At 43.6% G+C, this 25324-nt stretch overlaps 2 protein-coding genes across 6 annotated transcripts; both read left to right on the top strand.

Annotated features, from left to right (window-relative positions):
* The first annotated feature begins 11742 nt into the window (after window positions 1–11742).
* Window positions 11743–13156, top strand: LOC110470063 (uncharacterized). The gene is made up of 2 exons (XM_085576388.1): window positions 11743–12075; window positions 12381–13156. The coding sequence occupies exons 1-2, from the start codon at window positions 11758–11760 to the stop codon at window positions 12768–12770; spliced, it is 708 nt and encodes a 235-aa protein (XP_085432514.1). The 5' UTR covers window positions 11743–11757; the 3' UTR covers window positions 12771–13156.
* On the top strand, window positions 12469–19985 carry SPRY2 (sprouty RTK signaling antagonist 2). Of its 5 annotated transcripts, none has more exons than XM_021529411.3 (2): window positions 12469–13205; window positions 17188–19985. In XM_021529411.3, exon 2 carries the CDS (start codon window positions 17239–17241, stop codon window positions 18172–18174), a length of 936 nt encoding a protein of 311 aa, XP_021385086.3. In that variant the 5' UTR covers window positions 12469–13205; window positions 17188–17238; the 3' UTR covers window positions 18175–19985. The 5 variants fall into 5 exon arrangements, with proteins under 5 accessions (XP_021385086.3, XP_085432496.1, XP_085432503.1 ...); XM_085576370.1 differs by lacking the exon at window positions 12469–13205 and adding an exon at window positions 13259–13396; XM_085576377.1 differs by lacking the exon at window positions 12469–13205 and adding an exon at window positions 13452–13819.
* Window positions 19986–25324: the final 5339 nt, after the last annotated feature.

The raw sequence follows: 25324 nt of genomic DNA on the forward strand, positions 1-25324 counted from the left end.
TATGCATCACAAATACAGTTGTGAGGTAACACAGGTTTGCTGTAGCATAATAAACTTCTGGCATCTGGAACACCAAGGTATACACAAGTAGGGAATTTCACCAAGATGAAACATAAAATATTCCAGGGCATCGTGGCTATATTGTGTAACAAAAATGCATCTTCAAATCATCCCCAGTCAGCATAGCAGCACAACACGTGCTCAGACACAGCAGCCACTGCACAGAGGGGAGATGATGCTCTACAAAGGGCATGTTTGTGCACATCTGCATGTCCAACACACCTGTGCCCAACCGGCTACAGAAAGGGTGTGACCTGGGTGTTGTGAGAAATAATTAGCTAATGAGCCTTATCTCCCTGTCTTTACTCAAGTAAAACTTCCACTTGTCTAAAGCCAAGTAACTGCAGAACTTCTCAGGATGTCTGTACTACTTGCACTGCTGCCAGCAGCAGGGCCTATTCACCCCCTGACTCCAGACAGAGGAAAAATGTGTGTTAAGCCCTTCTATGTATTAGAAGATCCATTCAAAGGACTCTAGAAAACTTAAAGACAGAGTCAATTAAGGACTTTTCTTATCCTCATGATTCTCACGATTGGATTCTCACAAAATTTTACCATGCCTTCAAAGGGACTCTTCTTAAACCAAACAACAGCACACAGCATCTTGCAGGCTTTATTTCCAAAAGCTCATTGCAAAATGTAGCAGACAGACACATCCTTTGGCTCCCTGTCTCTCCCTAAAAGAGTCTGGAACCATAAAGCTTAAAGAATCAGATTTTCATAAGTTGAAGCCTAAGGTTGTAGAGGATCTTCTCATGCACAGTTACAGTTGCATATGTATATCTGGCTTTTGTACATACAAATGGAGCCTGTACACTAGTGCATGGCTCAAAGGAATATAGACAGCTATATAAAAACACACATGGGTCTCAGTTTTTTGTTTTATGAGCTGAATTAAATGAAGGGGGAAGAAGAAGGTGATGGGAAAAAGATGAAATTCAGACCTCATCAAAGTCAAGGGTAGTTTTCCTATAGACTTCAAAAGAGTCAAAACTTCATCTGTTACATTTATGTCCTACTGAACCCCAAGATATGCTCAGAAACAGGTTTCAACCTCAATTCATTTGGCAGCCCAACTTCTTCCTGGTTGAATGGTGGAAGCACAGACAAGAATCTCAAAAGAAAATTTTACTGTGATCTAAATCAGTAGTTCCCAATTTTTTCTGGCTGTCTGGGCAAATACCTCCTTTTAAGAGCCAGTGAGAGCCTTCTACCCCAGCACTTACGACTCACATAGCCCAAGCTAGAGTGTTCATGAAGTTCTCCATTAAGCTGGCATGCAAACTAGCACCATGTTTCCAAGAAACTGTGAATTTGCTATGTAATTTATTCCCAAACTGCTCCTGCAGCTACTCCAGGGAGTAGGTTACAAACTGGACAAACTGAGTTTGCATTTGAATTTAGCCTATACCTTGTAGGATGGGTGTTTTTCCTCCAAGTTCACACAATTTACACCGATCTGACTGGGGACCATTAACTGTCTTTCTCAACAGTGGTTTACACCTTTCTTGTGGGAAGAGGAATGGGGGAAATGTGGGAAAAGTTCCCTTCCTGTTGTAAAATTTAACCTTGGTCTATGCAACTCCAACATTGCTGACACTGCCAGACTTATGAACTGAGTACAATCCTGGCCACACTAAACTTGATGGCAAAACTCCCTTTGACATTATTAGAGTCTAGATTTCACAACAAGTATTAAGGGAGTGTGACTGCAAGACTGAGGCAAAGGCAAAGTAAAAGCAAGAACAGTTTCTTCACTGCAATCCAGAGAAAATGCACATGGTTCTCCAGGGCAATAAGGCAAGCAATAAAAATATAAATAAATACATAAATTAATTAAATGGATCACCTCTTCTGACAGTTACTAGTTCTTGGCACTTTTTTCTCTCATCTTGTCATGTACAGACACCTGTCCAGCTGCACTTCGTTCACACTTGACTGCCCAGTTAAGCTTCTCTGTCAGCCTTGCTGTCACTCCTCTTTCAGCACATGATGTCAGCTTTTCTGCTATCTTGATGTCACTTTTTCATACAGCAGGATTCACAGCTCACGGACCTGTTTGTACATCGGAAGAAAAATATTTGTCATACTTGTTTCCCATCCCCCATTGAAAAAGAGCTGAGCTAAGTAGGAAAAGCCTGTCAGGAAAGTACTGACACTGAGTTACTCGGACAAAGTGTTCCAAAACACTGGATTTTTTCTTCTACCTAGCCAAAGAGATGAGAAGAGTTGAGAAGTGAAGGATTCAGCTCTGCTAGGGAATAAGCACACATATGCTATAATGGCTTTTCAAGTGCTCTTTTACATGTAGGTCAGTGAACAGCAGAGGTTTTGGTCTTAGTTATTGTTTGGTTGTGGGATTCTTTTCCTCCACTGATCTAATGGTGGCTAAGTAATCATTTTGCACTTCTGGGCAAAGGCAATCGCAAACTTATTTACTGGGCATTTTTATACTGCTCCCCAGCATAAGAGACACACCTCTAATGTGAGGTCAAAATTTAGATCCAGGGTGGCAGGATCTAAAATGCCATTCATTTTAGCAGCAAGATATTGCCATATTCACTGCGTGAGCAGACTTTAGGTTAGTTGGTATAACGTAACATATAAGAATGTGTAAGTCTTGGTCACAGTAAAGTAAAGCACAAAAACAGGCTTTTACTGCAAAAACTTTTCCATCATGGGTTCCCTCTGCAGGACATGGATAACCTCTGACTTCCATATGGTGCTGGATTCTCAGAGGATGAAAGTGAGCAATGGTAAATCACCCCAGATGAGTATCTTCTCCTCAACATAATAAGCAGTTTATGTATCCGGCTGCAAAAGTGTTCTAGGAAGTTGCCAAACAGGAAGGAGATCCTTGCCTGGAGTAATTTGCAAGCTAAAGGCTGTATCCTACCAAAGCATCTGGTCTGAGGTTTTGAACAGCTTTTACTCCCATAAGATTTCAAAAGCTAGTTAGGAGGGCCATGCTGTAAGGTTTGGCTAAAATTGCCTGTAAACTAGTCTCAGGCACTTAGCAAGTCTATGTTACCTTAGCCTTTAAACTACAGGAGAAATGGGCTGTGGATAGATGAACTGAAACTACACCCACAAGGAGACGAAATAATATTAACAGGCATACAAACATATCATATTGCAAGTGAAAGGCATTAACAATGCTCAAAAAAAAAAAAAAAATGCAAATCCTCCTTCCAACGGCCTGACCTAATAGTGCAATGCTGCAAAATGGATGGGTTAATGTCATGGATTGAACTGTACAGATCACAGACTTAAACCTGCTGCCACATACCTCCCTTGTCATGACCATTTTTTCCAATTTAATACACTCTGACCACCCTGAAGCCAACAATGATGTTCTTTATAGCTTGTTAATAGGTGTCGTGATAAAGGAATAAGAACACATATCCTATGTTTTGTGAGTAAGGAGAATTTAATGCTGCTGCACATTAATTAGTTCTTCCTTTTTTACCTTGATTTTCACAGACCCCAAACCTTCACAAAAGTTTGATTTCTCCTTACTTCATCCTCTGGCTTTTTTTTTTTTAAGAGTTGCATTTCTGGCTAGTATACAATGTTTTAGTCACAATGCACGGACATTGCAGAACATTGCAAAGAATATTTGACCCCTGCTTTTTATTTCCTAAGTGTATCTTCAGTTCCAAGCACTGAATATATTGGCAGAATTGGGTATTGCTAAATGGCAATTGCTAAGTCTAACAGATCTGGATTGTAGTTAGTTAGCGTGCACTAACTACCTCGTGATGGCAGGAAATGACAGCTCCAAGGCTGAAATCAGATCCAGGCAGGTGGGCTCCTAAAGGAGGTTGGTGCAAACACAAGTGTTGGCCCGTGTGGATCCAGCTGCAGCAACAGAACCCTAGGTTGCAGAGGCCTTAGGAGAAAAACCTGTACTTGCGTTTAAAACTTAATGCATCCAACACATTATTGTGCACACACAAAATATACGAAGCATTACACGTGGTGATGCATCAATACTGCCTGCAGCAGATAGTTAAGGGCACTAAGTACAGAAGTAGAGACTTGCCTACAATGAGACACGTCATTAATTCCCTGGTTCAGGGTTTTCGTTCCCTAAATAAATTGATGTGCTAAGTCCATGACATCTTTTTGAACTCCAGGATACAGAGTTCCTGTGAAAGAGAAGAATCAGAGTGAATAGCTTTTCCTTGCAAACCACGTAGATCGCTTCCCATGCTGTATGGAAGACAAGGGATGAGTTACCCCAGACATTGGAGCAGATGCAGAAACCAGTGGAAATGAGGAGATAAAAAGTCAAAGCCCAAGGATTGGCTAATAGAGAAAGAAGTGTTGTAATTGCTAAATCACCCAAACTGCTTTGCCAAACTTTGACATGCTTGATTTCCTGTGCTTAAATAATTTTTAGGCTTAAAAAAAAAACAAGGGGAGGGGGAGGGGGGAAGGGAGGGGAAGTGCCGAAAAATACCCAGCTGTTCCTTGTATAGCGCAGGAAACATGTATGATTTATTGCTTTAAGGTTATTTTTGAAGGGGCTGCCTGTGGCAGCCGGAGTGCCGGAGAAGTCACTGAGGCCTGTCCACTTGAAGGGCTCAAACTGTTTCCTGAACAGCCCTTCTTCACTCGTCACCTCCGACAGCTCCCATTGACAACGTGTGACTGGGGCCCCGGAGTGTTTTAAAGCCGCGGGGGGCCGGGCCGGACAATGGCGCTGTCAATTACCTTTTCCCCCGCTGTGAAAGGGGCCGGCGAACAATGCGCGGGCGGCGGGGGGCTGTGCCGGCGCGGCCAGCCCGCCGCCCCGCGGGCCGGGCGCGGAGCCGGCCGGCCGCACGGCCGCTGCCCGGCGCGGGGCGCGGGGCCGGCCGGCCGCACGGCCGCTGCCCGGCGCGGGGCGCGGGGCCGGCCGGCCGCACGGCCGCTGCGGGGCGCGGGGCGCGGGGCCGGCCGGCCGCACGGCCGCTGCCCGGCGCGGGGCGCGGGGCCGGCCGGCCGCACGGCCGCTGCGGGGCGCGGGGCGCGGGGCCGGCCGGCCGCACGGCCGCTGCCCGGCGCGGGGCCGGCCGGCCGCACGGCCGCTGCCCGGCGCGGGGCGCGGGGCCGGCCGGCCGCACGGCCGCTGCGGGGCGCGGGGCGCGGAGCCGGCCGGCCGCACGGCCGCTGCCCGGCGCGGGGCGCGGAGCCGGCCGGCCGCACGGCCGCTGCCCGGCGCGGGGCGCGGAGCCGGCCGGCCGCACGGCCGCTGCCCGGCGCGGGGCGCGGCCGCTGCGCGTCCCCAGCCCGCTGCCGGCCCGCGGGGCAGCGCCGCGCTGCGCTGCCCGCATCGCGCCTTTAAAACTTCCTGTGTGCCGCGGTGGCTTGCTGAGAGGACTGTCCATCATACAGGCGCTTTGTCTGGCAGTCACTGCCATTTGAATTTGACTGACTGAGGAAGCCCGAGTTATTTGTAAAGAACAACAAGGCTTTTCATTCATAATTTCAGTGGGGGGACAGGGTGCTAATGACTGAGCTTGAATAACCAGGGAATGCGGTATTGAAGGCAGGAAGAAGCCCAACTGGCTGCCAAATGAGAGGAAGGGAAGGGAGGGAAGGGGGATGTAGGTGAAAGTGCTTGTGTGAAAAGGCAAACAATGAAATCGGGATCACACGCATGTATACAAATACAAATCAGGTTCTCAAAAGGTAAGGCAGGCAAAGACAGAAGCAGGAAGGAGAGCGGAGGAAATTCCAGTTTCTATTTCATTGACTTGCCTTCAGAACCAGCCTCTGCAATGCTAAATCCGAGAGGGTCTCAGCAAAAGGCAGCCCTCTTCCCTCCTGCCTCCCTCTCACCACAGAGAAATGCTTTCCCTCTCCTAGACCTTTTTACTGCAGAAAAAATCCTTGGGTTTGAAGTTGGGCTGAATGAAGATTTTGCCTTTGCAGCTTAAGCTCCAGCTTCGACCAAACTTGAAAGTACAACTACTAGCCTGGGCTGTGGCCCAGCATCTACCATCTGTACATATAATTTTACATATTTACATATATTGTCTAACTCTGCAAATAATTTGTCCTCACGGAAGTCAAACTTTACCTGATGCAAAAGCTATTCAGCTAAATAAATGTTGTTGCCTTTATATCTATTGTCTACATTGGGATTATAGATAAGGTGTTAACAGAAATTTCCTTAGCTAAAATGAATTTTATAGAGCCATAATTTGTGTCCCTGTGGAGAAAACAAATCTACGGAGCTAAGAAAGAAAATGGAAATTGAACCGCACATATTTTCGAAAACACAACTGCTTTGACACAACGTAAACCGTCAGAAATGGGTATAATTTATGCCAATTTGAATTGCTTTGTGAGTAAGCAACAATAAGAAAACTTAAAATATGTTAAACGGTTTAAACACTTAACCTCAAGAATGAAGGAAGTTTTCCAGTGGGCTTATTTTGCAAGCTTGTTCTGTCAGATGCAGTGGATTTATTGTCTGTTTGTAATGCAATTTCCAATGCTTCCTTTAACTTTCATTAATTAGAAGACCATCCTTGGAGCTGCTCTGGACAGCTGGATTCCCTTCTTGGCCTGGAACACGTAAGACTTTCACTCAGGCTCCAGAAGGAGTCAGGGGCTTATTTAGGAGGAACAGCTCCAAGATTCAGCTTCTCTGTTAATTTCTGCCTTTTTATCTATGGGACTTTTGTAAGTAATAGACCTGCTTAAAAGAAAGATGATTACAAAACCACAAATGAGATAGGAGTAACTACACCAGATGCAGAGATGGAAGTTTAGAGGAACTCTTTAATCAAGGGGTGGGAGTGCATGCTCCTGAAGAGATAACCTTGTTTAGATAACCAAACATTTTGTCCTCTTCTCTCTCAAAGTAAGAAAATTGTCTAACAGTTCATACTTTTTTAAAGTGTTCTGATTCTATCAGACACAGCTTCTGAAATTTTGCTTGTGAAGAAAGACTCTGGAGGTCAGAAGGAAATGAACACCTTGGGCAGCATGTACATAGCACAGAGACTGAACCGGGACCTGAGAGTCCTAGTCCTTGCTTTTGAGATAAGTTACCTCTTTCTTTCTTTCCTGTTTTTTCTCACCTCTAAAATGGGCAGTGACATATCCTGAAAACTAGTCTGAGATCTGTGGAAAAAAACTGTGATACAATATCTAGCAGTTTAATTACGGTCATTGATATTGCTATTATAATCAGGGGAGAAAAAGACAGTACAGATCTGGGTCAGGGTATCTGCAATTTTTATTTTTTTAATTGATGTAAGCACATAAACAGCATTTCAGTTTGATTGTGTTCTGATTTTCAGACAAGTGATAGGGAAACACCAGTTTTTATTTTCCTTTTTGTGCAAAATTCATTAATCTCCAGTAAAATATTCTGTCCTGCATATATCACCTCCACTTTCAGGATGTACTTGTCTTGTCTGCTTATATTCAGATGAACACAAGTCTTTCACATCTGAGGAAAATAAAAATAATCTCAGTAAATAGGATAAACATTATACTTTTTTAAAAAACATTTGCTCAATCTGCTTCCTTTTGTTTCCAGCAAAATCTTTAAGTCTGACTTGTACATATTCCTTGACTGACTTTCAAGATTTATGTTACAAATTGTTAATCTTTAGGAGTATTTTTTGAACTCCAGCTTCCAATGCAAAAAAACACCTTATGTTCTGGGAGCAAAATGGCCATCACAGCATGGAGGTCCATTCAGGCTACCTTGTACTTCTGAGAAGAGCAGGCTTCTTCCAATTCCACTGCTCACAGTACCAAAGATATTAATTTACCTTTCTACTACATCGCAATTTAGAGCTAGTTCAGGTATCTCTACATCAGTGTTTTTTTTCTAACTGTGATCTGTGAATTCCTATCAAACACTTCTAAATGGGAGGTCTCATAATTTACAATTTTCTAAAAAAGTTTGTGCTTCCCTTATTTTTTTTTCTATCCTAAAGCATAGAAAAAGTCTACAGATTGAAGAAATTTGAAAACTGCTGCTGCAAACCACAGCAGAGATGTGATAAGTCTCTTAATAAAACTTTCTTTCAAATTTCCCATAATGTCTAACATTGACCTCTTCCATTTCTTCTGAGTCACTTTAATCCCCGGTCAACACATAAATGTCTGCATCCTGCTACAAAATATTTTGGGAATTCCCAAACTAGTGCTTATTAACATTTTAATAGACTATTGGTTGATTTTGCATAAAATTCTAGTAGAGTCAAGCCCAGTATTATCTAGCCTCTAACTGCATGAATCTAGAAAGTGCAGTGTTTCAAACACTAACAGAAGGAGCCTATACACCATAAAAAGCCTGATATAATACCAGTTTAGCAAATAAACTTCACTTAGTCCCAATCCATGCTAAATTGTCCCACTTATGAACATTGGGTGTCAGGGTATTTGAGAAGAGAAATTATAAAATGCATTGTATAAGCTAGAAAGGTTTATAAAGTTGAATTTAAAAAAAAACAGTGCTGATTTAATCAAGACACAAATATAACCAAATAACATTGAATGACACATCAAAGAGCATACTAGCTTTATTAGAACAATTTACATGCAAAAGCTCCACGTTATATTACTAGTACTAAATGTATGTATACTTCAGTATAATTTCAGAAGGTACAGGAAAGGGATTTGTTTATTCTTTAAGTTTACATAAGTATATTTGTTATTCAAGAAAATATCCTCTGGCAACTGTCCCTCTATATACTGAGGCAATCACCAGATGGAATAAAGTTACACAAGATCTGGCCTATATCATCTGTAAGAAAGATGTCTATCATGAGCTAGATCGGAAAATAATAGTTTAATCAGAGAAGATCTGGGCATCACTAAAAGCAGGAGACTAAATCTCTGAGCAGCTGAGGAGCTTGTGCATTCCCAAGCAGAGTGGCAGGTACCAGTTCTTTCACATGTAACAGTGCTGATCCTTGTCCTACCAGACCGTGTTCATTTCCCCCCTTTTTCTCAGGGAAGAGAATTCCAGGATTTCCTTCAGGTAAACTACAACAAAAATTGCAAAAGGAAAACTAACAGTACTGAGTCGAGGACCTAATTTTCTTTATAAGTTTTCAGTGCAATGTGTTTGACTTCTCTGTTTCTCTCTATGATTTATCTAAATGGCCTTATCTGCCCTGAAGAACCTCAATGAAATATCGGTAGGCAAAGAAAGCTTTACACTTTTAAAAAGCTCAGTAATTCCTTTATGTACTTTAGCTTATTCAGAGTCACAAAAACGGAAGATAATCAATTAAAGGTTTAAGTTTTGATGGAACTTCTGGACATTAGAAGTAATGTGCAGCCAATCTTAGTCCTTTTAGGATGTGTAGAATCAATATTCTCATATCATTGCATTAACTCCTGAGATAATGCATGAAATGTTCTCAAAGTCAGCAAAGTACTGCACTTTCATTCCCTTGCAGGAAGAATTCCTTATGAATGAGCTGTCCTCCCTTTTCAAAGTAAAGGGGGAAACCACTTGTTTCTGGTTCTGGTCTGAAAATCGAATCTATACTGTTGTATAGATACAAATATGTATCTATACAACAGTTACATTTCCCTGCTGAGAATAAACTCAAGAACTTCATCTCAAAAACAAGGTCTGCTTGGGTTAAAAGAAAAAAAAAATCAAAAAACACACAAAACACACAAAAAACCTAAAAAACACAAAAAAAATCATGCAGTAATTAGAGCAAACCACTAGGGGAAACATAATCACATGCATTAAGCCACTCTCTGCGACAAGAAACGTGAGTGAAACATGTAATCCTCCAAAAGCTTCTTCCAAGGTGCCATCAGATTAAAACTGAGAAATCAGCGTCGAGGTTCCAACATGAACCCAAGCACACGCACAAAAATGAGCACATTTAATTTTCTGCAGATTTGTGCACTGTTATTTACCTTTGTGCCAGTTAGCGCACAAATCTTTGCAAGTTTAAGGCTTCTCTTTCAAACTCATCAGTACCAGGATGCTGTATTCTTGGGGGTTTTGCTGGTTTTATTTTTGGCAGGTTTTTTTTGCTTTTTTTTTTTTTAAGCTGTAACACATTGATGCTTCACCATTTTGCACACATGACTGCCTCTGTGAATAAAAATCCCTGTTTTGAGATCTGTCTTTGAGACTACTCTCTGTATTAAGTGTATGCACCTGTATGTGAGAACTGGAGTGGGAATTGATGATTCCACTACTGACCGACAGATTTAAAAATGGTGTTATGAACTTTCCAGTTTAAAACATTATTTATGTACTCAATATAAACGATAAAAAATACTTTAACAGACCTTTCCCGTGTGTATAGGTTTGCACAAAAATTTCTTATTTTTGACTTTGCTATGTGGGAGGAAGTATTTTTGTCTTCCTACAGTGAGGGGAATATTGTGTTTTCTGTTTCCCAGATATTTTAACCCATCCTTGTCTCTCTCAGCTGAACACCGTGGATTGCCTTGCTGACACGGAGCGTACAGCCTACACACAGGGCACATCTCCGAGGATGCTCATGTCGCATGACGCCAGGCCGCTGGGTGCCCCCTTCCGCGGGGGAGCTCCGGGCAGGCCCGCGGCTCCCTCCGGCGCTGCCCGGCGCCGGGGCTGGTGCCCCCGCGGAGCCGCCCTGACCCGCTGCCCCCCGCCCCGGCGCCGCGCTCCCTCTGGCGGGGAGAGCGGCCGCGCCGCCGCCGCTCCCCGAGCCCGAGGGTAACCCAGCCGCACCGGGCTGCGGCTCCAGCGAGGGGCAGCCCCCGCCCCGGCGGGAGAGCGCTCCGTCTGCGGGACCGGGGGTCGAACAGGGTGGAGAGGGGATGGGTGGTCGGGCTGCAGCAGCTCTGTGCAGGCTAGGGAGCGATGGAGCTTGAAAGGAAAAAAGCGAGCCCCGTTTAATTCCGTCTGACCTTACTGTCACCCAAGTATGGAAAATAGTTTGCAGGTTCAGAATATTACTGTGGAAGAACGGATACTTGAGCATAAAACCACGAAAACTCGAAGGCCGTCCATGTGAGACACGACCCTCATTTACACGTTTTCGTGGGGAATGTCCACCCCCTCCACAGAGCAGTGACCAGCAGGTGTAGGAGAGCAAGTGCCTGCAAAATCGCCTCGAGTAGTAGAGGGCTGGCTCGGGCTTGCACCGAGGGTTGTCCAGCGATTGCTGCCTTACACCCGGTGTGTATTTTAAGCAGTGCCGGATGTGACACGGGAACATTCGTGCTCGGTGCGTGCCTGCCGGGGACAGGGGTGCGCGCACAGTTACGTGCCGGCGCAAGATGCCCGCGTCCAGCCAGCCACAGTGGCCCCGTCAGTACTTCCAGCTCGTACCAAAGGGACCGAGCTGTGGTCGTGTCAGGAAACGCCCAGAAGACAAATAGTCACGTTCGCGAGCTGCTCGCAGACCGTGTCCTCCGCACGAATGGCAACTGACTAAAATAAAGCTGGGGGGAGGGAGGGAGGGAGGGAGGAATTTGAAGGGTTTTTTAACTTATTCGAAAAGAACTCCACGCATCCAGCCCCCCCACGCACAGGCGAAGGGACCCCGCCGGTGCCAGGGACGCGGCGCACCCCGCGGGCAGGCGCCCGGGCGCGGGGACTGCCGCCCGCTCCGCGCCCCGCGGGCCCCGCTCCGCGCCCCGCGGGCCCCGCTCCGCGCTCCCGCCCGGGCACGGGGGCGCCCTCCGCGCCGCCTAATCGCATTAATCCGCGGGACAATGCCCCAAGTAATCACCCTTCCTGCTCCCTGCGCGGCCGGCGACCGGCGGCTGGAAAGGGCGAAGCGGGGGAGGGGAGGGGCAGAAAGTGTAAACTTTTATTCCACTCGGTTAAGAAAAACGGGTGGGAAGCAACGGGGAGCACTTGGATACAGGTCTCCCGAACGCTCGCAGCGGCGGGGAGAGCGCGCCTTCCTCCCCGCGAGAAGCGAGTTCCCCTCGGTTTCCCTGCAAACCTATCGCCGCCTGCCTCTGAGTAAATACACGAGCACAAAAGCAACCCCGAGCGGCGTGAGACCGCGCACGGAGCAGCCTCCCGTGAGCACAGGCTGCGGCGAGGCCCCAGGAGCGCGGCTGCAGCTCGCCCCGCGCAGCGCGGGGAGCGCCGCGGACGGGCCGGGGCCGGGGCCGGGGCCGGGGCCGGGGCCGGGGCCGGGCCGGGGCCGGGGCCGGGGCAGCAGGGCTGGCTCGGCGGCGGCAGCGCTACCCTTTTGAATGCCTCCCGCAGCTCTGAGTGCTGGCAGGGCGCTGAGAGCGCCAGTGAATGTAGCCCCGCAGAGCCAATGAGCTGGGACCGGATGCGATATATCCTCTGGGACAACAACTGCTCTGTTCCTCCTCAGATCCACATGACGCCATTTACTGCTGCTTTTGCAGAGAGATCACCCTACCTCCTCCGGAAAGAAAAAGAGAGAGAGGGAGAGAGCGAGCGAGCAGAAAAACGTCGAGTCCCTACAGCTCAGATCTCAAATCTTCCTCCTCCTCCTCCTCCACCTCCTCCAAACACACAACAACAACTACCACCACAAATCCGCTGCGCTCCCAAAACACCCCCCCGATTGCAAACCACAGAACTGCCTGCAACACACACGCTCGCAGAGGGAGCGAGAAAGCTAAGAGGGAGAGAGGGGAGAGGAGCCTGCAGCAAGCAGCTTCTCAGGAGAACGGCTACATTGCACAAGCTGCTTTTTTGGAGGAGCTCAGTGGAAGAAAGCTCTGGGATTTTATTTTAGATCCACTTTGTTTTGTTTTCTTTGGCTTTTCCCTTTCCTCTTGAATTTGCAACAGCAACAAAAAAAAAAAGTGACTTGGTATTGGCGATTCGGCCTCCTGTTCATTGAGGAAAAGAAAGGAAAGTGTGTGTGTGTGAGACTGAGTGATTTTTAGGAGCAAAGAAAACCCACCCCGATCCGGAGAGGTGTTTTGATTATTATTATAGTATACACACACACACACGTATTTATAATCGATCTGGGGAAAGGCACCTAACTTTGATCTGGACTTTTTTTTTTTTTTTAACATGGTGATCATTCTTACTCTAATTTGCAAGTCGGACTAAAGCAGAGTTTGGAAAAGAATTTTTTTTTGCTTTAGGGCTGGATTTATTTGCAAACCGCAGGAAGAAGAAAATACAAGAGAGAGGGGTTTGGTGCATCGCTGCGATCACGGTGAGAGCCTTTTCCTTCTTTGCAAAACAAGCTTTTCAGTAACCTCCTTCTCTCCCCCCCCCCCCCCACCCCCGCTTTGGTTGCTCCAAGAAAACTCGTGGAAATGTTTGAGGCCGATCCCTTTTCCATTCGTACAGGTTCTCCCTCTCCCCCCCTTCCCTTCTCCTTCCTTTCTCAGAGAGGAGCTGGAGGTGGGATTTCGGAGCGGTTTTTCTCCGGGGAGGGGTGGGGGGAGCTCCGTGGGGTTTGCGGACTGCGCCCCGCCGGGGTGCCCTGGGGGTGCGGAAGGCTGCGCAGGGGGCGGAGGGCTGCGCGGGCGCCTCGGAATGCCTGCGGGGCTGCGAGTGGGGCGGGGGGTGCGCTGCAAGGAACCACAGCTCCGGCGTGTTCTGGCTGCTGCGGGGGGCCGGGCACGGGAGATCCTGCGCGCTCCTGCCTCGCTGGGCACGCGTGGGTTTCCGACATGCCCCGGGGGAGGTGAAGGGAGAGCGCAGCGGGGCTGGCGAGCGTCGGGGCTGTTTGTCCCCCGGTTTTGGGGAGAAGGAGCAACCCGCCTTTCAGTGCTTGATTTACGCCTGTCTGTAGTGGCGTCAGGAGATCCGTGCGATTCGGAAGTGAGTGCACGTCTGGTACAAATATATACGTGTGTGTGTGCGTGTGTGTAAGTTTAGATACTTCTCCTGTGATGAAATTAATTCGATCTGTAAGACGAGGAAAGTCCTTCTCTAGGTTCTTCTATGCAGAGGGCGTGTGTGGACGGGAAGGAAAAGCCATAATTTTTTTTTTTTTTTTCTGTGGGCTTACTTAGTGACAGCCCCCTTCCCCTATTTAAAACTGAAAAAAAAAATAAAATAAAGGAAAAAAGAAAAAAAAAAAAGCTGCTGGTGTTTTCAGCAAGCTGTTTGTGTGTCACTTTGCCCCACCCCGATGGTAAAGTCCCTTTTGCCCTAATCCATAGTCTGATCACACACTCGGTCCTTAATGGGGGTTTCAAAGCACTTTGAAAGAAGAGGAGGTGGTTGGTGTGTGTGCGGTGGGAATGGGGGTGGGGGTGTCTTGCACAGGCTCCGGCCACAAAACAGAAATTCACGGGCAGGGGACTTCTCTCCCTTAGGCTTCGCCCTTCCCCGGCCAGCGGTACACGGGATTTTTCCACAGCGCGCAAGAAACCCCTCGAGTTTTAAACCTCCCCAAATGTGCCGAACGCGAAACTCGTCTCCCTCGCTCACCCTTTTGCCAAGCCCAGCTTGAAAGAAAAGTTAGCAATCCTGGCACTTGAGTTCGGTGAGAGTGGACTTTGGCTCTTAGAAGTGGGGAATCGTGTTATCACGCACATGCACACACAAAAAGGCAAATCTGCTTCTCTTGCTCTTGGCGGATGCAAAGGAGAGAAGTATTAGGTCAGAGGAGGGAGAGGTGTGCCCTCCTGTCAGGATTTTCAAGCAAATGTAGGTGAAAAAGAGATTTTTGAGGTTTGCAAATAAATGTGCTGGTTCTTTGCATCCTGTCCTGTTAGCGGATCTATGACGGGGATAAAAAAGGGGGAGCACCCTGCTCGGTCTGATGCCCCCACTGGAAATGCCTCCTGGGTCCCTCCGGGCTGGGGCGGAGCGGGGCGGGCTGAAGGTCAGGCAATTTGCAGAATATGCGTAAAATAAGAGGAGCTTTTCCAGCGGCTGGCTTTGTGAAGTTGAATGGGTGTTTAGCGCAAGGCGAGAGGGGGTAATCTGCCTTTTGCCCAGCTGTCCCGGAGGTGTTGTCTGAACCGTCTGCAGGGCGCCTGGCACTTCCCGGGAGGGGAAGCTCCTTTAGCATCTCCTGAGGGAGGGCAGGGGGGAAGAGTTTAAAGGAAACATGGGTTTGACTTTCTGATAAGGCGACTGAAGCAGCCCCCTCCCACCTCCCAGCCTAGAGGATGTCTCCTGGTTATCTCCAGGTTGTCTGCACTCTCCGGCGGGCGAGGGGCTGTCGCCTCCCACCTGCTGCGCGCCCCCCGCCCGAGACGGAGCTGGAGGCGGGGAGGGAAGCGGAGAGCGGAGGCTGCTTTTCCAGCTCCCACCTTGGCGTCTGACGGGGGCTCCGCCACCGATCCCGGGGTCGTCTGAAGCGCCTTCAGGTCAGGGTCAGCTTTGCTTTTGCAGTGGGTTGTCATTTCTGGAGAATCAGCCCGGCGTACCCTCCAGGCTGGCTGGGGCTGGTGGAAACCTGGACGTGGAGGAGAGATAGGGCTGCCAATTCCTCTCAAGAATGGGGAAAGCATTTTAGTTTTTATTATTTTTTTATCTCCAGATAGTTTCAGAGGAGTTGAACATCTACTTGGGCTGTTGGTTGAAACTTTTGGTATGGCAGAGGTTTTAATTTGAAAAAAAAAAAAAAACCATAAGCAGTGCTTCAAGCCAAGTTTGCAAGACTTTTTTCTGGGGGTGTAGGGTGGGGGGGGGTGGTGAAATGAGCACCGTAACATACATCCTGTGTCCTAAACCAGGATTTGACAATATTTAAAATAAGTGGTTACTCTTAAAAGTTAGAGATTTGTCTATATGTTTTTGTTTGGGTTTGGTTTTTTTTTTAAGAAAAAAAACACTTGAAGCAGGGGAGCCAGGAGTTAAAAGGTTAAATGTTTTGCATTGATGTTAGAATAACGAGTGTCTTGAGATACTCTTTGTTAAACTGTTTGGCTATATTTTACTATACTGCAGTACAGTATTATTGTTGGTAACTGATGTGTACAGAGTAACACTATGGTGCTCTTTCTAGGTATAATTGAAGACATTGTGTGGTCCTTTTAAGAAGTTTGGTTCCTGCTTGGGTTTTAATTGTAGAATATTGTTCTGGATTTTTGTATAGGTAATTGGATTTTAGAGCCACTTTAAGATATGATAAAGGCAAAACAAATATTAACTAATTTAGAAGGCAGTACTTGAAATTTGAGCATATTTGAGTGTGGAAGCTATTTATGAGTTCTCATCTTTGTCTTTTACTGGCTTTTCATTTAAATTCTAAAGTCTGCATTTCTACTTTGTAGTTAACAATAATTTCAATTAATATTCATAATCAAGTAGACTTCTTGGATGCTGACATTATTTGATTATGTTATGCATGCCTCTATCCCACAATCCACTCTGGATAATATTTACAATTTGAAATGTAGTCTATGGAATTTTTTACACATTAAAAAAATAACAACCAAACAACTGTGGTAACATTGCTTTTGTAGTTTTGAGCCTTAAAATAACAATCACAGTGGTGTGCAACAGTATGACACACACTAAAATACTGGAGAGAGATATTTTTACTTGTGCTGTTGAAGTTTTTGGTAGCACTAACTCATTTAATGTCTAACCTCAAACATTTTATTGCTATTTAGTGTTTTTCTTGGGACCATTGGTATTAAACTAAAATTTCCTATTTACATCATGTAAAGTTTAATGTGTAAAGAGACTAGCCTACCAAAATATTATCCAGTTTTAAACAAAATTGGAGAATTATATGTCTGTCATCAGCAGGTCACATTACACTTGCTAAATACTTGCAGGATAGTTTGTTGGGTTTTTTTTTTTTTTTTTTTTTTTGAGTATAAGGTTTTCAGTAGCCTGATGTGAAAAGAAGTGTCACTTCAAGTGGTTGAAATGTAATCACTTTAAAGGCCATGGTCTAACCAGAAGATGACCTGAGAAGCCTCAGTTAGCAGGACTAATACCTAGACTTTCCAGAGCCACAAGTTAAGTTGCATGGTCCTAGGAAAGAATCCTAGGGATTCTTAAAAGTCTTTAAGATCTCCACAGCAGTAGGCAAAACAGGCCAAGGGAATTTGGTCACTCAGCTGTCTGGTGCCAGTGCTTGTTCCAGACGTGACTCCTTTTTTTAATGGCTGATGCATTATTTGATTGTCTGCGGTGCTGTGGGGTCCTCCAGGCTTGAAAAGCTGCTGGAGAGAGCGTGAGACATGTTGCAATACTGAATCCTCTCTTTTTTGCTCCAGGATTTCAGATGTGTTCTAAGCCTGGCGGGGTGAGCAAGCTTCTGGGCAGTGATGGAGACTCAGCACGGCAGTGGGTCGCAGCCCTTACTACAGGCTCGGCGTGACAGTGGGAGACCGCACGGGGAGCCCGACCTGCGGGATGTCCTGATGCAGCAGGTTCACGTCTTGTCGTTGGACCAGATCAGAGCCATCCGAAACACAAATGAATACACAGAGGGACCTACGGTGGCTCCGCGGCCAGGGGTCAAATCGTCTCCTCGGGTGACAACCCAACCCAAAAGTGAAAGGCCTCATGGGTTGCCTGAGCATCGTCATTTCAGCCGGATCCAGCACACACAGACGCACTCATCTCCTCGAGTGCCTCTGTCCCGGTCCATCAGCACAGTCAGCACAGGCTCACGGAGCAGTACGAGGACGAGTACAAGCAGTAATTCGTCAGAACAAAGACTTCTGGGATCGTCTTCGGGGCCAGTTGCTGATGGGATAGTCCGAATGCAGCCTAAGTCTGAGCTCAAGTCGAGTGAGCTGAAGCCACTGAGCAAAGAAGATTTGGGAGCACACAGCTACAGGTGTGAGGACTGTGGAAAGTGTAAGTGTAAGGAGTGCACTTATCCAAGGACCCTCCCCTCATGTTGGATCTGTGACAAACAGTGTCTTTGCTCAGCCCAGAATGTGGTTGATTATGGGACTTGTGTTTGCTGTGTGAAGGGGCTCTTCTATCACTGCTCTAATGATGACGAGGACAACTGTGCTGACAACCCCTGCTCCTGCAGTCAGTCACATTGCTGCACTAGGTGGTCCGCCATGGGTGTAGTGTCCATCTTTCTGCCTTGCTTGTGGTGTTACCTACCAGCCAAGGGTTGCCTTAAGTTGTGCCAGGGCTGTTATGACCGTGTAAATCGGCCTGGGTGCCGCTGCAAACACACCAACACCGTTTGCTGCAAAGTTCCCAGCGTACCCCCCAGGAACTTTGAAAAGCCAACATAGCATCACTAGCCAGAAATACTAAAGTAACAAGGATTATTATTTTAACGTACATATGCAACCAACTAAGCAGCTATGGTCTTGGCACTGTAGTAGAAGGGTTGGGGATGTACTTTGCTGTTTGCAGTGAAATGCTTTTCTGTGTGTGTGCCATCTTAGCTGATACGCTTGTTAGAATCCAGCTAGTGGAATACAGGGGAAAAAAAAGGGATGCAGTACATTCTGACCCACATATTGCATAAGCTAAAGCAACACAGACACTCCTAGGCAACTCTATTGTTTGTGAATAGTACTTGCAAAATTTGTAAATTAGCAAATGACTCCTTTTTTTTCATTGTTTTCTGCCAGAGATAATGTGCTATATTTTTGTATATACAATAATATTTTCAACTGTGAAAAGTAAGTGCTGTCATAAGACATGGCACAGTCACAAAATATTATACTAATATGTTGTACATTCGGAAGAATGTGAATCAATCAGTATGTTTTTAGATTGTATTTTGTCTTACGGAAACCTTCTATTACAAGACTTTGATTTCCCTTTGGACTTCATGTATATTGTACAGCTACAGTAAAATTCAGCCTTTATTTTCTAATTTTTCAACATATTGTTTAGTGTAAAGAATATTTATTTGAAGTTTTATTATTTTATAAAAAGAAATATTTATTTTAAGAGGCATCTTACAAATGTCGCCCCTTTTTATGAGGACGTCATAGTTGCTGCAGATAAGGGGTGAATGATGCATATGTTCACTATAAAATAGAAAATATATTAACGTTTGAAATTAAACTGGGCTACTTGTCATTTTTTCCCATTTATTGTTCTGAGTTGGGAGAATCGATAGTTCTAATTGCAAACTTGACAGTGCTATAATCACAGTGAGCCTAATGTGAAACTGAAAAGAGATTTTTAAGTGTATTCTTTTGTTCATGTTTACTTCTTTACCTGAAAACAGTGCAGGATTTTTGCTCCCTTTCTTTGCACAAATGTCCCATATACTGTTCCTACAAGAGAAAAGGAAAATGAACATAGGAAAATGCATTAATTCATTCCAGACTAGGACTAATAAGCACTGAAAGCTTGACCTATTCTATAAGTGATGAGCTTTTATGATTCAAATAGGAAATAAGTAATCATTCACAAGAAATGTTAGGCTTGCATGGATTTACTCAGTGAGAGAGAGGAGGAAAAACACGTAATTAATACTGTCAGTGCAAAAAGTTTGCAGGATTATTTGCTAAAGTTAGAAGAATATGCCACAGGGAATGATAGATCTGAATGCAGTCCAGCCTTATGTCAAACATTTGCCTCACTTGTAAGAAGAAAGTTGCTTGATTTGTCATTTGTGGCAGTTACCTTCTACTGAGGTCAAAATCCTTTCCCTGCCAAGTTTCCCACCGGAAGCCTAGAGAATGATTTACCTTTCTTTATTAACAAACTATCATTTCCTGTTCTGAGCATGTCAGTCCAAGTTTAGAGGTCTTAATGTTCAATTTTATTTATACATTTCTTAAGCTGGCATTTAAGAATAGTTGTAAGTATTTTTAAGCTGATGCTTAAAAAAGTCTCCCAGACTTTTCTGAAGCCCCTCCAAGATAAACAAGTTATTATTAATAAATTAAGAACTCACTAAAAGTTGAAAACCAGAGCATTGAGTAAATGTTCTGTCTTTTTGCCCCTTAATTTTCATCTCAGATCTGGTATTTGGATGATTTTACATAGGTCTGTAGTACTCAGAAATCGTACACTGTGTGTTTGTGCATATTGGTTATCAATCATCAAGTGAAATTAAAAAGTTCTTGTTCTCTTTCTCTTTTTTTTTTTTTTTTTTTCCTTACCTCTCTGGTGAAAAATGTAAGCTGGTTTACTTTCTGCACCAGCTGGCTGGATACATTGGTATACAAAGACGAACACTATATATTTAGCTTTCTGAGTGGAATTTGCCAGAAAGAAGGTAGCTTATGTTACATGAGTAATTTGTCCATATTTAAAGGGCATCAGTGTACTGTAACTGAGTAGTGGAGTGTATATGTGAGATTGTTCTTGGCTGCTGATAAACAAGATTTTTATTATTTAATTATGGGTTTTTTAGCAATTTTGTTCTTGAAGGGGTTAATAACCATCATGTGTTTCCATTCACAGAATGTAGTTTTTGAACTAGGTTAAGTGCTTATGCTTAAACTGTCCTGATGAAAACAAACATTAGAGGAATCTTTGACCTTTAGGCTCTAGCTTGGAAACGCCAAGTCCCACTGATTTCAGTAGACAGTAAATCCAGCATTTTTACTGGATTGATTAACTTGACAAAACTGAAGGCAAGCCCTGTCTTTTTAGTGATATATGTTTCAGTTGAAGATAACTCTACAGAAAGCTCAAGGTGAAACTGGAAAACTGGGATGGGTGAGCAGCACAGCAGTCAAAGTGGGTGCAACTCAAAAGTCCAACTAGCTTAAGTCCAACACTAAAATTATGGATGTGTTTTCTTTTTGCAGTATAGTAAATTCTCTGTCTGCCTAGTTAGGTTCTAAGGGAAAAGGAAAACCATCTTCTTCTTGGCAGTGAAATTTGAAGCTAGTTTAAACACTGAGCAATGGTTGTGACCTTCCACTTGGTTCTTAATAAAGGATAAAATAGTGGGTCCATCCCACCCCAGGTAAGCCCATTACCGGAAACTGGGTAGGATGCATGACTCTTGGGAGCAGGGATGTAGGGAAGTGTGGCCTGTTAGGCTAACTATAGCACTGGGATCTAGGCTTCAGCTAGTATGGATTGATGTTTGCGCCCACTGGACTCTTAAAAGCTGGCTTCTGTATGTTAGTTAACATCCTAATATTGCACTTAATTAGATAAGGTTTAGTATTCTAAATAAAACCAAAATCTTGCCTCAGGCAGATTAGATTGTTTTAATAAGAATTAAGAGGGCTTTTCAAATGGATTGAGATAATGTTATTAAAGCATGCCTACTTTATCCTTTGAGAAAGGAAAGTGGAGGTCCAAGTAAGGAAAATTTTCCATACACGGGTTTTGAGGATAACCATGAAAGTTATGCTTGATATACATAATATAGGACTTTAATTTTAGACTGCTATGAAGTCATGAGAGAGAGCAAAACCCTTATTATTGTTCCATTTGTTGTGTTGTTGCTTCAGAGTTTTGATCTGTTAACTTACAGATTCTGTAAGGTTTGTTTAAGGTATAGAGACTTGCAGGATTGGACTGACAGCTAATCCTAGTAACAATGGAAACAAATAGAATTTTTCCAAACTATTTTTCTTTATGATGTAAGCTACAAATAAATACATCAAATTTAAAGAAATTTAGAAATTCCTCTATTAATAACCTCAGGACTTTTTTTCTTACTTTGCTCTTTAATGGTTTGAAACTTGACTAAAATTTCTTTTTTGAGATCAGGATCATAGTAGTAACAAAAAAGGAACAAAAGGAAAAGAGACTTGGATTCAAGTAGAGAATAAATAAAAATAATATTTTACTGGATAAAAGTAAAATGTATTCCTAAAGGATCTGAGATCATGTTCAGGTAAGTATTTGCATTCAACAGATTTACCAAATCAGTCTTCAAAAGCCAAAAATTCTCCAAGTGCAGAAGTGCAGTAAATTGTTGTGATAATTAACACAATAGATTTTTTACACTTCCTTACTAAACTCCTAGCATTTAAATATACAGTATTACCTGTATTGCCCTTTTCACTTTTGGTAAAACACAAAATGATTAATTTTTGTAACGAGTGAAATCTTAGGTCTTTTTCGCAGGTGGCAGGAAGACAGCAGAATGCATTTCTGTTCTACAGTGGAACATTTAAATATTTTTAGGAATTAATGGTTGGGAAAGATGGATTTGAACAGTCTGTCTTGTCTCAGATGTTCCTAGATGGGTGCAGGTACAGCAAGTAATAATGATTTCATCTGCTGAGACTAATTTCTCAATCAGTCACTGGAGCAGAGTGCCAAAAAGAAATTGGCTGAATGCGAGAGCACGCTCGATTGAGTAGTGTCTGTAAGAATAGTATTGAATAGATGTCTTGCTGAAAATGTCAGCATTTGTCTTGTTGGGTCATCTTAAATAAATCAGTTACAGATTGGAATTGCAGGTAGACAGCACACCAGACATGGGATTGTAGGTGACAAAGCACACCAAATCCTTACCAATGAAAGTACTTGGGTATTTTCCTCTTTATTAATCTGATTTTAAACTGGAATCTTAGAAATAAAAAATAATGTCTTGTTAAAGTGAGGACAGTTTGACTCAAAAAAACATTTGCATATAAAGTGCAGCTATGTATAGTACTTTTGATTTTAAAAATATTTCACTTTTCAATCTGTGGAGATTACTATGTGTTATTTCTCTTTGTATTTATTCTTTCTGGTCCTTATTCCTTTCCTTGACCTTTCCTTGCCATAATATGTAATACATTATTTCCACTTATAGGACGAAAGGGGAAAGAGGAGGATGAAACATGCTTTTTTCATTAGTATTCTGGGCCTGAAAGTTTAGGACAAGGTCAAAAAATTCATTACCTTGCTGCATGTAATTTTTCCTGCATTTTGAGAAATATAAAAGGTTTTTTATATTCATGTGACATTGAATCCACTATTTCAGAAAGATCTTATTTTCATTGTTTTGATTGAATTTTATTACTCAAGGTTTTATGTGTTTTTGTTTTAACCCATTGGCACTGTGTTTCAGATTAAAGAGGTTGAGGCTTTACTACCATAAAAGCATGAACTGCTGCTGTTCTGCCACTGGGATTGTTCAGTACAGTGCCAATATAGTTGCTTTTGGACATGAGTAGCAATGATTTTGTTTGAAACAGAGTAGGAGTTCAGTGTTCTCAGCCTTGGGAGAAGGCAACAGAGGCTGTGGTACATATCTTTACATGTGGTGTAAGAAACCTTTTTCTCTGACTTAACTGTGCATGCTGATTACAGAGGCTTAGGGCTAAAATGTTCAAACTGCTAGACTAAAATGGGTTGGTTTCCATTTCGGTAGAAGTTACCAATAATCAGAAGCTTTGACAATGTAGTCTGCTATTATGTAAGATTATTTATGGATATTGTAATACTTGGGGGTTTAAATTACATTTTAAAATGATCTTGCCAAGGGAGATAATCTGTTTCTAAAAGGTAAAGAACTGTATAATCAAAGGAGCTCTGCTTTCCTGAAAGACTGCTGTATAATTACCAAACCACTTAGTGCACCTGAGATATGCTACAAGAGATAGCACTTGGTGCCATTTAGGAGTTGCAGGCACAAGTTTAATTTGGAGAGTCTGAGCCAGTACACAAGGGTGTATTAGGAAGAATCACCAACTTACAGACATAGAGAGCCCCTTGAACAAAGGGATTTCTTTACTTTTTTACCGTCACTTTATATTGATCTAGAAGCAGTGTATATGAATGAGTCATAAATCGTGTTGTTGTTCCTCTGGTTACTGATGAAAGAATGTATTGATGCTCTCATAGTGTGCCTCAAAAAAACACACCAGGATGGAAAATCTTTAAATGACCAATTTTACCGCTGTCGTCTTCCGAAATGAATAAAAACATCAGGGCTATAGCAAGCTGTGTTTCAAAATTAGTTGCACTGTAAGTAAATTGCACTAATTGGTTATGCTAAATCTGTTACTATAATTAGACATGGTTCCGTTTTAGGTCTCAAAATCAACTCAGACTTTTGCCAGCTTCCTTTGTAGTGCAGTTTTATTAATTACTGATTTACTTAAGGTGTTGTTTCTTGTAAGACAACATATATAAGCTGGTATATCACAAACTGTCAAATGCATGCAGTGAACAGTTTTTCTTCCCTCTCATTTCTCTTTCATAAAGCATTGCAAAGAGGAGGAAATTGTGAAATACTTTTATTTGCTTTGGGTCATTTTATTTATGAATTTTGTTTAATTATTGTAGACAGAGTGCTAATTTGATGGATTGCTGTTTTGTGATTCCCTCCCCTCTCTCCCCACCCCCTTCAGTCACTCCCCCATAGTATATGGCAGTATGAAATATGTAAGTAGCACAGTTAAGGGACCAAGAATTCACTTTGTGAACTTAACCTAAGTGCAGCTGCATTAAATAGTAAGGTGAAGCAGGAGCATCAGTGCCTTCTTGCAGAACCTATTGTATGCATTATACCTTTCACCAGCAGGTTTACTCTCGTACCTCTGCTGCTCTGCAGATGGAGATTATGCAGTTGTTTATCATGTATATGTTTTTATGCCTCAGTGTTTTCTCTTTTTTGGAGAAACATTGTATTCATTCTTTAAAACTAGTGCATGAGGATACCATAATACTGTTATTAAAAAAAATAAAAGAAAACAAACTAGCCACATGTGAAGGTTATCTTAACTGCCTACTGCCTACTACTCTCAATACTGTTCTTGGGAATGAAGGCTTTCCTCAGATCCCTTCACCCCAAGTGGAAGAAAAAGACTTTGTGAGTTATTCTGAAATGTGTGGTTGAGGGGAGGCATGGGTTATGGTATAAAACGTGAACCTTCCATCAGGGCCGTGCCTGACCTGTTCTCTCCAGCACAAACACAACTGCAGTACAAAGTCTGAAAGTGTGCAACAGTGTTTCTGGCCACCTCTCTACTCTAAATCAGACAGTAGGTGGAAATGTTCCTGAACAATGGATTGCAATTGCCCACACTACTGAAGCATTAAGACTTTGCCTGGTGTGAGTTAAGCATGTGCCAAAAATACTCTCCCAAGCTATTACCTACCACATTTCAGGAGCCATTCCCAAAAGTCAGTTTTCCAGCAGGTCCTTCTTTTAGAGGTTAAAGAAGTTGCCCAGCATGGACACTGTTCTTTTGGGGCCAGCTGGGACACAGTGCCCAGGAGCATTCTTGCACAGATTTATTTGCAGTCCAGGAGGAGAGATCCCTCCCAGAAATGTCATCTCAAGGGAAATTCACTCACAAAGACAGACATTCTCATGAGTTCAGATGACACAATCTCATTCTCAAGTAGAAACTTAATTGCACAGAAGCAACCTATTTAAGTTTTTTATCTCAAAGAAGTAAGGTAATTGGCAAGGTAGAATTTTAGAATTTTGCAAAGTTTGCTCCAGTGTAGTTACATAAAATTATGAATTGATATTTTGTATGTAACCTGAACCAGTATTTTTATTTA

The sequence above is a fragment of the Lonchura striata genome, chromosome 1 (genome assembly GCF_050655825.1).
Source record: "Lonchura striata isolate lonStrDom1 chromosome 1, ASM5065582v1, whole genome shotgun sequence".
Classification (NCBI taxonomy): domain Eukaryota; kingdom Metazoa; phylum Chordata; class Aves; order Passeriformes; family Estrildidae; genus Lonchura; species Lonchura striata.

What these genes read in the sequence shown, in the direction of transcription:
- LOC110470063 (XM_085576388.1), top strand. Translation starts at nt 11,758, where the DNA reads ATGCCCCAAGTAATCACCCTTCCTGCTCCCTGCGCGGCCGGCGACCGG. An exon ending in CGCGCACGGAGCAGCCTCCC is followed by an intron (nt 12,076 to 12,380) that starts GTGAGCACAGGC and finishes GTTCCTCCTCAG; the next exon opens with ATCCACATGACGCCATTTAC.
- SPRY2 (XM_021529411.3), top strand. Translation starts at nt 17,239, where the DNA reads ATGGAGACTCAGCACGGCAGTGGGTCGCAGCCCTTACTACAGGCTCGG.